The 13,080-nt window shown below is 47.6% G+C and overlaps 1 protein-coding gene across 4 annotated transcripts in view; it reads left to right on the top strand.

The window, feature by feature from the left end:
* LOC124007627 (phospholipid-transporting ATPase IH-like) overlaps positions 1 to 12,878 on the top strand; it is a 118,840-nt gene extending 105,962 nt beyond the window's left edge. For 3 of the 4 annotated variants that reach the window (XM_046318265.1, XM_046318264.1, XM_046318263.1), the window contains 2 exons: positions 3,572 to 3,737; positions 10,793 to 12,878. In XM_046318265.1, coding sequence (XP_046174221.1) covers positions 3,572 to 3,737; positions 10,793 to 11,053 — 427 coding nt within the window. In that variant the 3' untranslated portion in view covers positions 11,054 to 12,878. The remainder of the gene's footprint in view (positions 1 to 3,571; positions 3,738 to 10,792) is intronic. The other variant, XM_046318266.1, reaches the window with a different exon arrangement.
* The last annotated feature ends 202 nt before the right edge of the window (positions 12,879 to 13,080 follow it).

The following is a 13,080-nucleotide window of genomic DNA, read 5'->3' as shown; positions in this document are numbered from 1 at the left end:
TTGTTCATTGAGAGGTTCTAGATGTATAATAACTAGATCCTCTCTCTTCTCCCCAGACCCATCCTGAACTACCAGAGGATGTACTATGTGTTCATTGAGAGGTTCTAGATGTATAATAACTAGATCCTCTCTCCCCATGCCCTTCCTGAACTACCAGAGGATGTACTATGTGTTCATTGAGAGGTTCTAGATGTATAATAACTAGATCCTCTCTCCTCTCTCCAGACCCATCCTGAACTACCAGAGGTTGTACTATGCGTTCATTGATCCTCTCTCCTCTCTCCAGACCCATCCTGAACTACCAGAGGATGTACTATGTGTTCATTGATCCTCTCTCCTCTCTCCAGGCCCATCTTGAACTACCAGAGGATGTACTATGCGTTCATTGATCCTCTCTCCTCTCTCCAGACCCATACTGAACTACCAGAGGATGTACTATGCGTTCATTGATCCTCTCTCCTCTCTCCAGACCCATCCTGAACTACCAGAGGATGTACTATGTGTTCATTGATCCTCTCTCCTCTCTCCAGACCCATCCTGAACTACCAGAGGATGTACTATGTGTTCATTGAGAGGTTCTAGATGTATAATAACTAGATCCTCTCTCGTCTCCCCAGGCCCTTCCTGAACTACCAGAGGATGTACTATGTGTTCATTGAGAGGTTCTAGATGTATAATAACTAGATCCTCTCTCCTCTCCCCATGCCCTTCCTGAACTACCAGAGGATGTACTATGTGTTCATTGAGAGGTTCTAGATGTATAATAACTAGATCCTCTCTCCTCTCTCCAGACCCATCCTGAACTACCAGAGGTTGTACTATGCGTTCATAGATCCTCTCTCCTCTCCCCAGGCCCTTCCTGAACTACCAGAGGATGTACTATGTGTTCATTGAGAGGTTCTAGATGTATAATAACTAGATCCTCTCTCCTCTCCCCATGCCCTTCCTGAACTACCAGAGGATGTACTATGTGTTCATTGAGAGGTTCTAGATGTATAATAACTAGATCCTCTCTCCTCTCTCCAGACCCATCCTGAACTACCAGAGGTTGTACTATGCGTTCATTGATCCTCTCTCCTCTCTCCAGACCCATCCTGAACTACCAGAGGATGTACTATTTGTTCATTGAGAGGTTCTAGATGTATAATAACTAGATCCTCTCTCCTCTCCCCAGACCCATCCTGAACTACCAGAGGATGTACTATGTGTTCATTGAGAGGTTCTAGATGTATAATAACTAGATCCTCTCTCCTCTCCCCATGCCCTTCCTGAACTACCAGAGGATGTACTATGTGTTCATTGAGAGGTTCTAGATGTATAATAACTAGATCCTCTCTCCTCTCCCCAGACCCATCCTGAACTACCAGAGGATGTACTATGTGTTCATTGAGAGGTTCTAGATGTATAATAACTAGATCCTCTCTCCTCTCCCCATGCCCTTCCTGAACTACCAGAGGATGTACTATGTGTTCATTGAGAGGTTCTAGATGTATAATAACTAGATCCTCTCTCCTCTCTCCAGACCCATCCTGAACTACCAGAGGTTGTACTATGCGTTCATTGATCCTCTCTCCTCTCTCCAGACCCATCCTGAACTACCAGAGGATGTACTATTTGTTCATTGAGAGGTTCTAGATGTATAATAACTAGATCCTCTCTCTTCTCCCCAGACCCATCCTGAACTACCAGAGGATGTACTATGTGTTCATTGAGAGGTTCTAGATGTATAATAACTAGATCCTCTCTCCCCATGCCCTTCCTGAACTACCAGAGGATGTACTATGTGTTCATTGAGAGGTTCTAGATGTATAATAACTAGATCCTCTCTCCTCTCTCCAGACCCATCCTGAACTACCAGAGGTTGTACTATGCGTTCATTGATCCTCTCTCCTCTCTCCAGACCCATCCTGAACTACCAGAGGATGTACTATGTGTTCATTGATCCTCTCTCCTCTCTCCAGGCCCATCTTGAACTACCAGAGGATGTACTATGCGTTCATTGATCCTCTCTCCTCTCTCCAGACCCATCCTGAACTACCAGAGGATGTACTATGCGTTCATTGATCCTCTCTCCTCTCTCCAGACCCATCCTGAACTACCAGAGGATGTACTATGTGTTCATTGATCCTCTCTCCTCTCTCCAGACCCATCCTGAACTACCAGAGGATGTACTATGTGTTCATTGAGAGGTTCTAGATGTATAATAACTAGATCCTCTCTCCTCTCCCCAGGCCCTTCCTGAACTACCAGAGGATGTACTATGTGTTCATTGAGAGGTTCTAGATGTATAATAACTAGATCCTCTCTCCTCTCCCCATGCCCTTCCTGAACTACCAGAGGATGTACTATGTGTTCATTGAGAGGTTCTAGATGTATAATAACTAGATCCTCTCTCCTCTCTCCAGACCCATCCTGAACTACCAGAGGTTGTACTATGCGTTCATAGATCCTCTCTCCTCTCCCCAGGCCCTTCCTGAACTACCAGAGGATGTACTATGTGTTCATTGAGAGGTTCTAGATGTATAATAACTAGATCCTCTCTCCTCTCCCCATGCCCTTCCTGAACTACCAGAGGATGTACTATGTGTTCATTGAGAGGTTCTAGATGTATAATAACTAGATCCTCTCTCCTCTCTCCAGACCCATCCTGAACTACCAGAGGATGTACTATTTGTTCATTGAGAGGTTCTAGATGTATAATAACTAGATCCTCTCTCCTCTCCCCAGACCCATCCTGAACTACCAGAGGATGTACTATGTGTTCATTGAGAGGTTCTAGATGTATAATAACTAGATCCTCTCTCCTCTCCCCATGCCCTTCCTGAACTACCAGAGGATGTACTATGTGTTCATTGAGAGGTTCTAGATGTATAATAACTAGATCCTCTCTCCTCTCTCCAGACCCATCCTGAACTACCAGAGGATGTACTATTTGTTCATTGAGAGGTTCTAGATGTATAATAACTAGATCCTCTCTCCTCTCCCCAGGCCCTTCCTGAACTACCAGAGGATGTACTATTTGTTCATTGAGAGGTTCTAGATGTATAATAACTAGATCCTCTCTCCTCTCCCCATGCCCTTCCTGAACTACCAGAGGATGTACTATGTGTTCATTGAGAGGTTCTAGATGTATAATAACTAGATACTCTCTCCTCTCTCCAGACCCATCCTGAACTACCAGAGGTTGTACTATGCGTTCATTGATCCTCTCTCCTCTCTCCAGACCCATCCTGAACTACCAGAGGATGTACTATGTGTTCATTGAGAGGTTCTAGATGTATAATAACTAGATCCTCTCTCCTCTCTCCAGACCCATCCTGAACTACCAGAGGATGTACTATGTGTTCATTGAGAGGTTCTAGATGTATAATAACTAGATCCTCTCTCCTCTCCCCAGGCCCTTCCTGAACTACCAGAGGATGTACTATTTGTTCATTGAGAGGTTCTAGATGTATAATAACTAGATCCTCTCTCCTCTCTCCAGACCCATCCTGAACTACCAGAGGTTGTACTATGTGTTCATTGAGAGGTTCTAGATGTATAATAACTAGATCCTCTCTCCTCTCCCCAGGCCCTTCCTGAACTACCAGAGGATGTACTATGTGTTTATTCAGATGTTGTCCAGTGGTCCGGCCTGGCTCAGCATCATCCTGCTCATCGTCATCAGTTTGCTGCCTGACGTGGTTAAGAAGGTTGTCTGCAGGGCCCTGTGGCCCACCACCACAGAACGCATCCAGGTGGGCGAGCACACACACGCACGCACGCACGCACGCACGCACGCACGCACACACACACACACACACACACACACACACACACACACACACACACACACACACACACACACACACACACACACACACACACACACACACATTATGCACAGAAGTACATGCTTACATTTGCATACACCCTAGAGGTCGACCGATTATGATTTTTCAACGCCGATACCGATTATTGGAGGACCAAAAGGGCCAGTACCGATTAATCGGCCGATTTAATTTTTGAAACAAATGTATTTGTAATAATGACAATTACAACAATATTGAATGAACACTTATTTTAACTTAATAAAATACATCAATAAAATGAATTTAGCCTCAAATAAATAATGAAACATGTTCAATTTGTTTTAAATAATGCAAAAACAAAGTGTTGGAGAAGAAAGTAAAAGTACAATATGTGCCATGTAAGAAAGCTAATGTTTCAGTTCCTTGCTCAGAACATGAGAACATATGAAAGCTGGTGGTTCCTTTTAACATGAGTCTTCAATATTCCCAGGTAAGAAGTTTTAGGTTGTAGTTATTATAGGAATTATATGACTATTTCCCTCTATACCATTTGTATTTCATTAACCTTTGACTATTGGATGTTCTTATAGGCACTTTAGTATTGCCAGTGTAACAGTATAGCTTCCATCCCTCTCCTCGCTCCTCCCTGGGCTCGAACCAGGAACACAACAGCCACCATCGAAGCAGCGTTACCCATGCAGAGCAAGGGAAACAACCACCCCAAGGCTCAGAGCGAGTGACGTTTGAAACGCTATTAGTGCGCGCTAACTAGCCAGCCATTTCACTTCGGTTACACCAGCCTCATCTCGGGAGTTGATAGGCTTGACGTCATAAACAGCGCAATGCTTGACGCACAAAAGTGCTGTTTGAATGAATGTTTACTTGCACCGGTCAGTCAGATGCTTAAATACTTGTATGCTTGTATACTTGTATGCTCAGTCAGATTATACCCAAAGCAGGACACACTAGATAAACTAGTAATATGTGTAACCATGTGTAGTTAACTAGTGATTATGAATGATTGATTGTTTTTTATAAGATAAGTTTAATGTAAACTAGCAATTTACCTTGGCTTACTGCATTCGCATAACAGGCAGTCAGTCTCCTTGTGGAGTGCAACGGTCATTATTGCGTTGGACTATTTAACTGTGAGGTTGCAAGATTGGATCCCCAGAGCTGACAAGGTGAAAATCTGTCATTCTGCGCCTGAACGAGGCAGTTAACCCACCGTTCCTAGCCCGTCATTGTAAATAAGAATGTGTTCTTAACTGACTTGCCTCGTTAAATAAAGATTAAATAAAGGTTTGTAAAAAAAAGAAATATATATATTTTTTTAATCGGCAAATCGGCGCCCAAAAATACCGTTTTCCGATTGTTATGAAAACTTGAAATCGTCCCTAATTAATCGGCCATTCTGATTAATCAGTCGAATTCTAATACACACTCTTGGTTGTATGTTTAAAATCAGAGGATTAAATGTGCATTCTGTATATACGGTATATCATATATATATATATGTATCACCGTGACTTTAGCTGTATGCTGCGTGTGGATATATTCCAGGTCTTCTTCAAGTAAGTGAGCTGTTGAATCAATGTGTAGTGTTCACTTCTTCTCCTCAAACAACCAATCTGGAGGGAAACGCTGTATAACCTGTTACCCATTCTGAAAGGCTGAGAGTTGTATGTCTGTCATTTCTCTCACTACTGAATGAGCCATTTGTCTCTACTGTGTGCAGTGATTCCCCTGACCTCTCCCTACTGACCTCGGTTCACCTCCCCATGACCCGGAAGAGCTTCTAACACCCTTCTAATTCCTCTTCCTGAAATAGTGATTGATGGTGAACATCAAGTGTTTTTTAAGATACAAAGTGTTCCTTTTAACCCTTCTCTCCTCTCCTCTGTCCCTGCCTGCCCTCTCTACTGGTCTGTGTGACTTTAACCTCTACCCTCTGACCCCTCTGACCTGTCTCCTTGGGAACGGCAGACAAAGCGGCCATGTCTTACCTCTGAGCAGTCCACCATCTTTATGCTCTCCCAGACTTCAAGCAGACTCAGTTTCTAACCCAACCACCTGACTAGGAGGTCAGGTGACCCTCTCTCAACCTATCCGCATGCCCTCTCTTCCCTCTGTGTCTCTGCATGGACATGTAGTGGTGAATGCTTACAGGTGCCTGTTGACTTGCATGTCCATGCCGTGCATTAAGTGTACCTTGAAAGAGCATTGGTTAGAATGCTCATTCATAAATACAGAAACAACGTATCTGACATGAAACAGATATTTGAAGCCCCTTCAAAATGGCAAGTGTGTGTTTGTGCAGATATGTCTATGTTGAGTGTGTGTGTGTTTAGATCTATGTGTGTTGAGCGTGTGTATCTTGCTGTCCACAGCGAATGAGAGCTGATAGAAACTTTGATGGAGTTATGACCTACAGCCGGGACTCCCTGCTAGATGGGGGGGTTGCCCTGTCCACCTCAGAGGCCTAGCCTCACCACGGTAAAGACAGGAGGAACCGACTCTGAGTGCGGTGAAGAGTGGGGTGAAAAGTGGGGTGAAGAGTGGGGTGAAGAGATGGGTGAAGAGTGGGGTGAAGGGCTGTGTGAAGAGTGGGGTAAATGGCTGGGTGAAGAGTGGGGTGAAGGGCTGTGTGAAGAGTGGGGTGAATGGCTGGGTGAAGAGTGGGGTGAAGGGCTGTGTGAAGAGTGGGGTGAATGGCTGGGTGAAGAGTGGGGTGAATGGCTGGGTGAAGAGTGGGGTGAAGGGCTTTGTGAAGAGTGGGGTGAAGGGCTGTGTGAAGAGTGGGGTGAAGGGCTGTGTGAAGAGTGGGGTGAAGGGCTGTGTGAAGAGTGGGGTGAATGGCTGGGTGAAGAGAAATATGGGCCGGCAGGGTGGCCTAGTGGTATGAGCGCTGGACTAGTAACTGAAAGGTTGCAAGTTCATATCCCCGAGCTGACAAGGTACAAATCTGTCATTCTGCCCCTAAACAGGCAGTTAACCCACTGTTCCTAGGCTGTCATTGAAAATAAGGATTTGTTCTTAACTGACTTGCCTGGTTAAATAAAGGTCAAATTAAAAAACAGTGGGGTGAAGGGCTGCGGGGTTGGTTGGTCTCTGACAGGTGGTTTTGCTTTGTTTTGTCTTCACCAGAACACTGACTTTATGGTATAGACACATACACACACTGTGATAGTGCACCAGTTCATCTAAGGAAACGCTGACGAGAGGAAAACCTGTAAAAATGAATATGTGTCTGTGTGTCTATACCATAAAGTCACAGTGTTCTGGTGAAGACAAAACAAAGCAAATCCAACTGTCAGAGACCAACCAACCCCCCAGCCCTTCACCCCACTCTTCCCCACCCTCTTCACCCCACTCTTCACCACACTCTTCACCCCACACTTCACCCCACACTTCACCACACGCTTCACCACATTCTTCACCCCATTCTTCACCCCATTCTTCACCCCACTCTTCACCCCACTCTTCACTCCGCACTTCACTCCACACTTCACCTCACTCTTCACCCCACTCTTCACACCACTCTTCACCCCACTCTTCACCACACTCTTCACCCCATTCTTCCCCCCACTCTTCACCCCACTCTTCCCCGCTCTTCACTCCGCACTTCACTCCACTCTTCACCCCACTCTTCACCACACTCTTCACCCCATTCTTCACCCCATTCTTCACCCCACTCTTCACCCCATTCTTCACCCCACTCTTCCCCACTCTTCACTCCACACTTCACCTCACCCTTCACCCCACTCTTCACCCCACTCTTCACCCATCCCTTCACTCAGCCCTTCACCCCACTCTTCACCCCACTCTTCACCCATCCCTTCACCCAGCCCTTCACCCCACTCTTCACACAGCCCTTCACCCCACTCTTCACCCCACACTTCACCCCACTCTTCACCCATCCCTTCACCCAGCCCTTCACCCCACTCTTCACACAGCCCTTCACCCCACTCTTCACCCCACTCTTCACCCATCCCTTCACCCAGCCCTTCACCCAGCCCTTCACCCCACTCTTCACCCAGCCCTTCACCCCACTCTTCACCCATCTCTTCACCCCACTCTTCACCCATCCCTTCACCCAGCCCTTCACCCCACTCTTCACCCAGCCCTTCACCCCACTCTTCACCCATCCCTTCACCCCACTCTTCACCCAGCCCTTCACCCCACTCTTCACCCATCCCTTCACCCCACTCTTCACCCATCCCTTCACCCAGCTCTTCACCCCACTCTTCACCCATCCCTTCACCCCACTCTTCACCCATCCCTTCACCCAGCCCTTCACCCCACTCTTCACCCAGCCCTTCACCCAGCCCTTCACCCCACTCTTCACACAGCCATTCACCCCACCCTTCACACAGCCCTTCACCCCACTCTTCACACAGCCCTTCACCCCACTCTTCACACAGCCCTTCACCCCACTCTTCACACAGCCCTTCACCCCACTCTTCACACAGCCCTTCACCCCACTCTTCACACAGCCCTTCACCCCACTCTTCACCCATCCCTTCACCCAGCCCTTCACCCCACTCTTCACCCAGCCCTTCACCCCACTCTTCACACAGCCCTTCACCCCACTCTTCACACAGCCCTTCACCCCACTCTTCACCCATCCCTTCACCCAGTCCTTCACCCCACTCTTCACCCAGCCCTTCACCCCACTCTTCACACAGCCTTTCACCCCACTCTTCACCCAGCCATTCACCCCACTCTTCACACAGCCCTTCACCCCACTCTTCACACAGCCCTTCACCCCACTCTTCACCCAGCCATTCACCCCACTCTTCACACAGCCCTTCACCCCACTCTTCACCCAGCCATTCACCCCACTCTTCACACAGCCCTTCACCCCACTCTTCACACAGCCCTTCACCCCACTCTTCACCCAGCCATTCACCCCACTCTTCACACAGCCCTTCACCCCACTCTTCACCCAGCCATTCACCCCACTCTTCACACAGCCCTTCACCCCACTCTTCACCCAGCCATTCACCCCACTCTTCACCCAGCCATTCACCCCACTCTTCACACAGCCCTTCACCCCACTCTTCACCCAGCCATTCACCCCACTCTTCACCCATCCCTTCACCCCACTCTTCACACAGCCCTTCACCCCACTCTTCACACAGCTCTTCACCCCACTCTTCACCCATCCCTTCACCCAGCCCTTCACCCCACTCTTCACCCAGCCCTTCAACCCACTCTTCACACAGCCCTTCACCCCACTCTTCACACAGCCATTCACCCCACTCTTCACACAGCCCTTCACCCCACTCTTCACACAGCCCTTCACCCCACTCTTCACACAGCCATTCACCCCACTCTTCACACAGCCCTTCACCCCACTCTTCACACAGCCATTCACCCCACTCTTCACACAGCCCTTCACCCCACTCTTCACACAGCCCTTCACCCCACTCTTCACACAGCCCTTCACCCCACTCTTCACACAGCCCTTCACCCCACTCTTCACACAGCCCTTCACCCCACTCTTCACCCAGCCCTTCACCCCACTCTTCACCCAGCCCTTCACCCCACTCTTCACACAGCCCTTCACCCCACTCTTCACACAGCCCTTCACCCCACTCTTCACCCAGCCCTTCACCCCACTCTTCACACAGCCCTTCACCCCATTCTTCACACAGCCCTTCACCCCACTCTTCACACAGCCCTTCACCCCACTCTTCACACAGCCCTTCACCCCACTCTTCACACAGCCCTTCACCCCACTCTTCACACAGCCCTTCACCCCACTCTTCACACAGCCATTCACCCCACTCTATGTGTGGAACACTGACAAGCTGTCTAGTCCCAGATTAAGTTTTAAGCATTATGCCATCAGTCTAAGAGTCAGTCTAAGAGTTGTTCATTACCCTAATGAATGAATGAAATGGTAAAGCTATCACAACTAGTTAAACATATCAAATAGGTGTCATTCTCTTTTTGAACGCTGAATACATTTATCATCATTGCCATAGCAATTGTTTTGTGACAGCGGAACAAGTACTATTTTAAAGTAGAGCACTTACCCCCTCCAGTGTTTACAGAAGGTACTGCAGTCTGTGTTTAGTAACGAGCTCAAGGTAACACAATCGGCATCAGCTAAATGAGTAGGATGTCAGGAGATGCGTGGCTCCCCTGTAGCATACTAAGTCTCTGGGCCAGACCTCTCCTTAATTATACCATGTAGTCCATCTGTTTAGCCTGTGAGGCTAGACTCCTGTCCTGATCAGACCAATTCTCAATCTATCCCAAAGTCCCAACTGAGTTAAGCAGAAGGCTCATACTGCTAGGATCTCCCTCCCCTGCCTAACACCATATGGTCTGGCTTGGGCCCTGTTCCTATACATTTCGAATACATCCTGAATTTGTTCCTCCACCTAGAGGTAGTAAGCACTGAATTGTGTATGGCTGGATAGGTGAAAGCGAGGTTTAGAATCTAGCTTTCACAAATCCACAATAGGTTTGAGTGATGTTCAGTGAGTCCAGTTATAAGCTCGGCAGAGTGTTTGTCTGAGACTGAACAGCCGTATTCACCTTGATGTTCTCTGAGGACATGCTGCATGCTTTGACCGACCGTTCACTTCTTCAGTTTGCTTATGTTTTGCTCCCTGACATCTTTTGCTAACAGGGTCTGGTGTGTTTGTGTTGATGTGGTTTTGGGGTAGGGGTAGTGGTGGGGTTTGTCGTCTTCTGGGTCCACCATGTGGTCAATCCTGGTTCTGGCAGACAGCAGAGTGTCGTATGCAGGCTTTTGTTCCTACCCAGTTTAGACTCACTGGATTAAATAAAATGTTATTTAAATTAAAGACCACAATAAGTTGAAATGGTTGAATCAGGTGAATGCTGGGCTGGAACAAAACCCTTCACACACCACACCTTTGAGGACCTGAATTGGCTACCACTTCCCTTGATCCAGATAATAACTCCTCTGTTCTCTCCCTCTTTCCTCTCTCTCCTCCCATCTCTCCATCCCTCCCTTACAGAATGCAGACAAGCTGTATAACGGCCAGCTATCGGAGTTCACCCCGCTGGCATCTCTCCACGCGCCCACGCGCAGGAGGGCCGACCACCAGAACCCCATTCCCAGAAGGTCTGAACCCTTCACCAAAAAACTTATGTTCACCCACTGGAGGAGCGGGCCCGACTACTGCACTTTCACCCCACTCCTCCGATTCGCCGGCAACTCCCGTCACTCTGGGGCTGGCTATGCCCACAATGGGGCAGGGCCTGAGACCTCGGTCTAGTCTAGAGTGGAGTTTAGTCTGATTTAGACTGGAAGTCTAGACCAAGATTTCAGTGTTGAGCAATTGACCACTGGAACAATCTGTCCTCTAGACAGTAGATACCTAATCTAGACGCGTACAGTTACCAATGTCATTGTGAAAAAGCAAACAAACACCAAATACACACAGAAGGACGATCCACATGATTCCCAGTCCTACGGCTGTGTTGTGTTAGCACAAGGAGCTGAGGGAACTGAACAGACTTTGCTCCAGGCAAGCAGTGCCTGTGGATTGGTGGAAAGGGCCTTGGCTCCACCCATTAATGTCTACTGTGGGTCCGAACCCTCAGACCCACCCTGCAGTGTGCGTGTGTGTGTGTGTGTCACTCCCCCGTATCTGTCTGTCAACTGTCTGTCAGTGATGATGTCATTTAAAGTGTTTGTCATGAAGGATGTCACTCCCCCGTATCTCCCTGCCGACTGTCAACTGTCTGTCAGTGATGATGTCATTTAAAGTGTTTGTCATGAAGGATGTCACTCCCCCGTATCTCCCTGCCGACTGTCAACTGTCTGTCAGTGATGATGTCATTTGAAGTGTCATAAAGCAGGGATGTCCAGTATGAATGGAATATGTTCAGAGGTATTGCATGTGCTTTAACTGACCACACTTTCCTGTTTTTCTTTTGTCTTTTCCTCTCTTCCTCTCTCTTTCTGTCCTGCTTTCTATAGAACAAACTGGTGTTGCCTCTGTGCATATGTCTTATCCAGGAACACGCCATAAGACACTAGTCTTTTCCAGTTCAGTTGTAAGTGGCTAGGCCGTGATAGTGGTTTATCTCTACTGGACTAGAGACAGTTCTGTGTGTGTAGTATCCCGTGTCATAGACTGTCCTTGTGTCTACTGTGGAGTGATGTGATTATACCTCCATTCCCCCTTGTAACCGTCCCATTTCCTGACATGGAAGCTGAGGCATCCTGCCTCACGTAGTGCTAAAGACCCACAGTGGGAAACCATGGGAATCCTTTTCCGCCTTAACATCTACACAGTGTTTCCTTTGAAATACACAGTAGTCTGGAACCAAAGGCTCAGAAAAAAGGCTCAGAAAATACTTTTTCAATGGCTTGCCTTGCTGGTTATTGCCTTACACTGAGACTGGGTGGGACAGAGGAAGAGAAATTCTGCCTTACACCACACCAGGATTGGTGGACAGTATTAGATAGGAGAGAGAACCTGCTCTGCTCTGTCCCTTGGCATAAATAATATAGAACATACCCATAGAAGTCTCACACGATGCGTGAGAGCCTCATGAAGGTGTTATAAGAGTGTTATAATTCTATCACAAGAGTCTGTCAGGGGTCTTAACATCTCATCTGTCACTGTGTGCTCTCTCCCTCCCTCAGATCCTCTCTGATGCTTTTATGTTTCATTTTCTTTCTTCATGTGTTTTTTTTACCTCTACCATTTCTCCACTTGTTCCTTTTGAAGTGATGCTCGTGTGGATCTGTCCTCTCGAGCCTCACTACATCTCCTCCTCCTCACTTCCGCCTCCTCTCATCCTCCACTCCTCCTCTCATCCATTCATCCATTCACTCCTTCATCCGGTCATGCATCCCTCCATCCGTCTCCTAAGAACACAGTCTGTGTTGTGGGTGTAAGGAGAGAGAACGAGAAAGGGAGATGGAGGGGGGACTGTACCAAAACCAAGGTTTTTCTACACACATTTAGATTTCTTGTGGTCCTGTGGTGCATTGTGGGATCTGTTCAAACCAAGAGGAACAAAAGTATATTGATGTCCCATATATAGAAAGGGATTTTGTAATACACCGCGTGTGTGTGTGTGTGTGTGTGTGTGTGTGTGTGTGTGTGTGTGTGTGTGTGTGTGTGTGTGTGTCTGTGTGTGTGTGTGTGTGTGTGTGTGTGTGTGTGTGTGTGTGTGTGTGTGTGTGTGTGTTGTGTGTGTGTGTGTGTGTGTGTGTGTGTGTGTGTGTGTGTGTGTGTGTGTGTGTGTGTGTGTGTGTGTGTGTGTGTGTGTGTGTGTGTGTGTGTGT

This window comes from Oncorhynchus gorbuscha, linkage group LG21, assembly GCF_021184085.1.
Source record: "Oncorhynchus gorbuscha isolate QuinsamMale2020 ecotype Even-year linkage group LG21, OgorEven_v1.0, whole genome shotgun sequence".
Lineage (NCBI taxonomy): Eukaryota > Metazoa > Chordata > Actinopteri > Salmoniformes > Salmonidae > Oncorhynchus > Oncorhynchus gorbuscha.
This window is presented reverse-complemented; position numbering and strand designations above follow the sequence as displayed.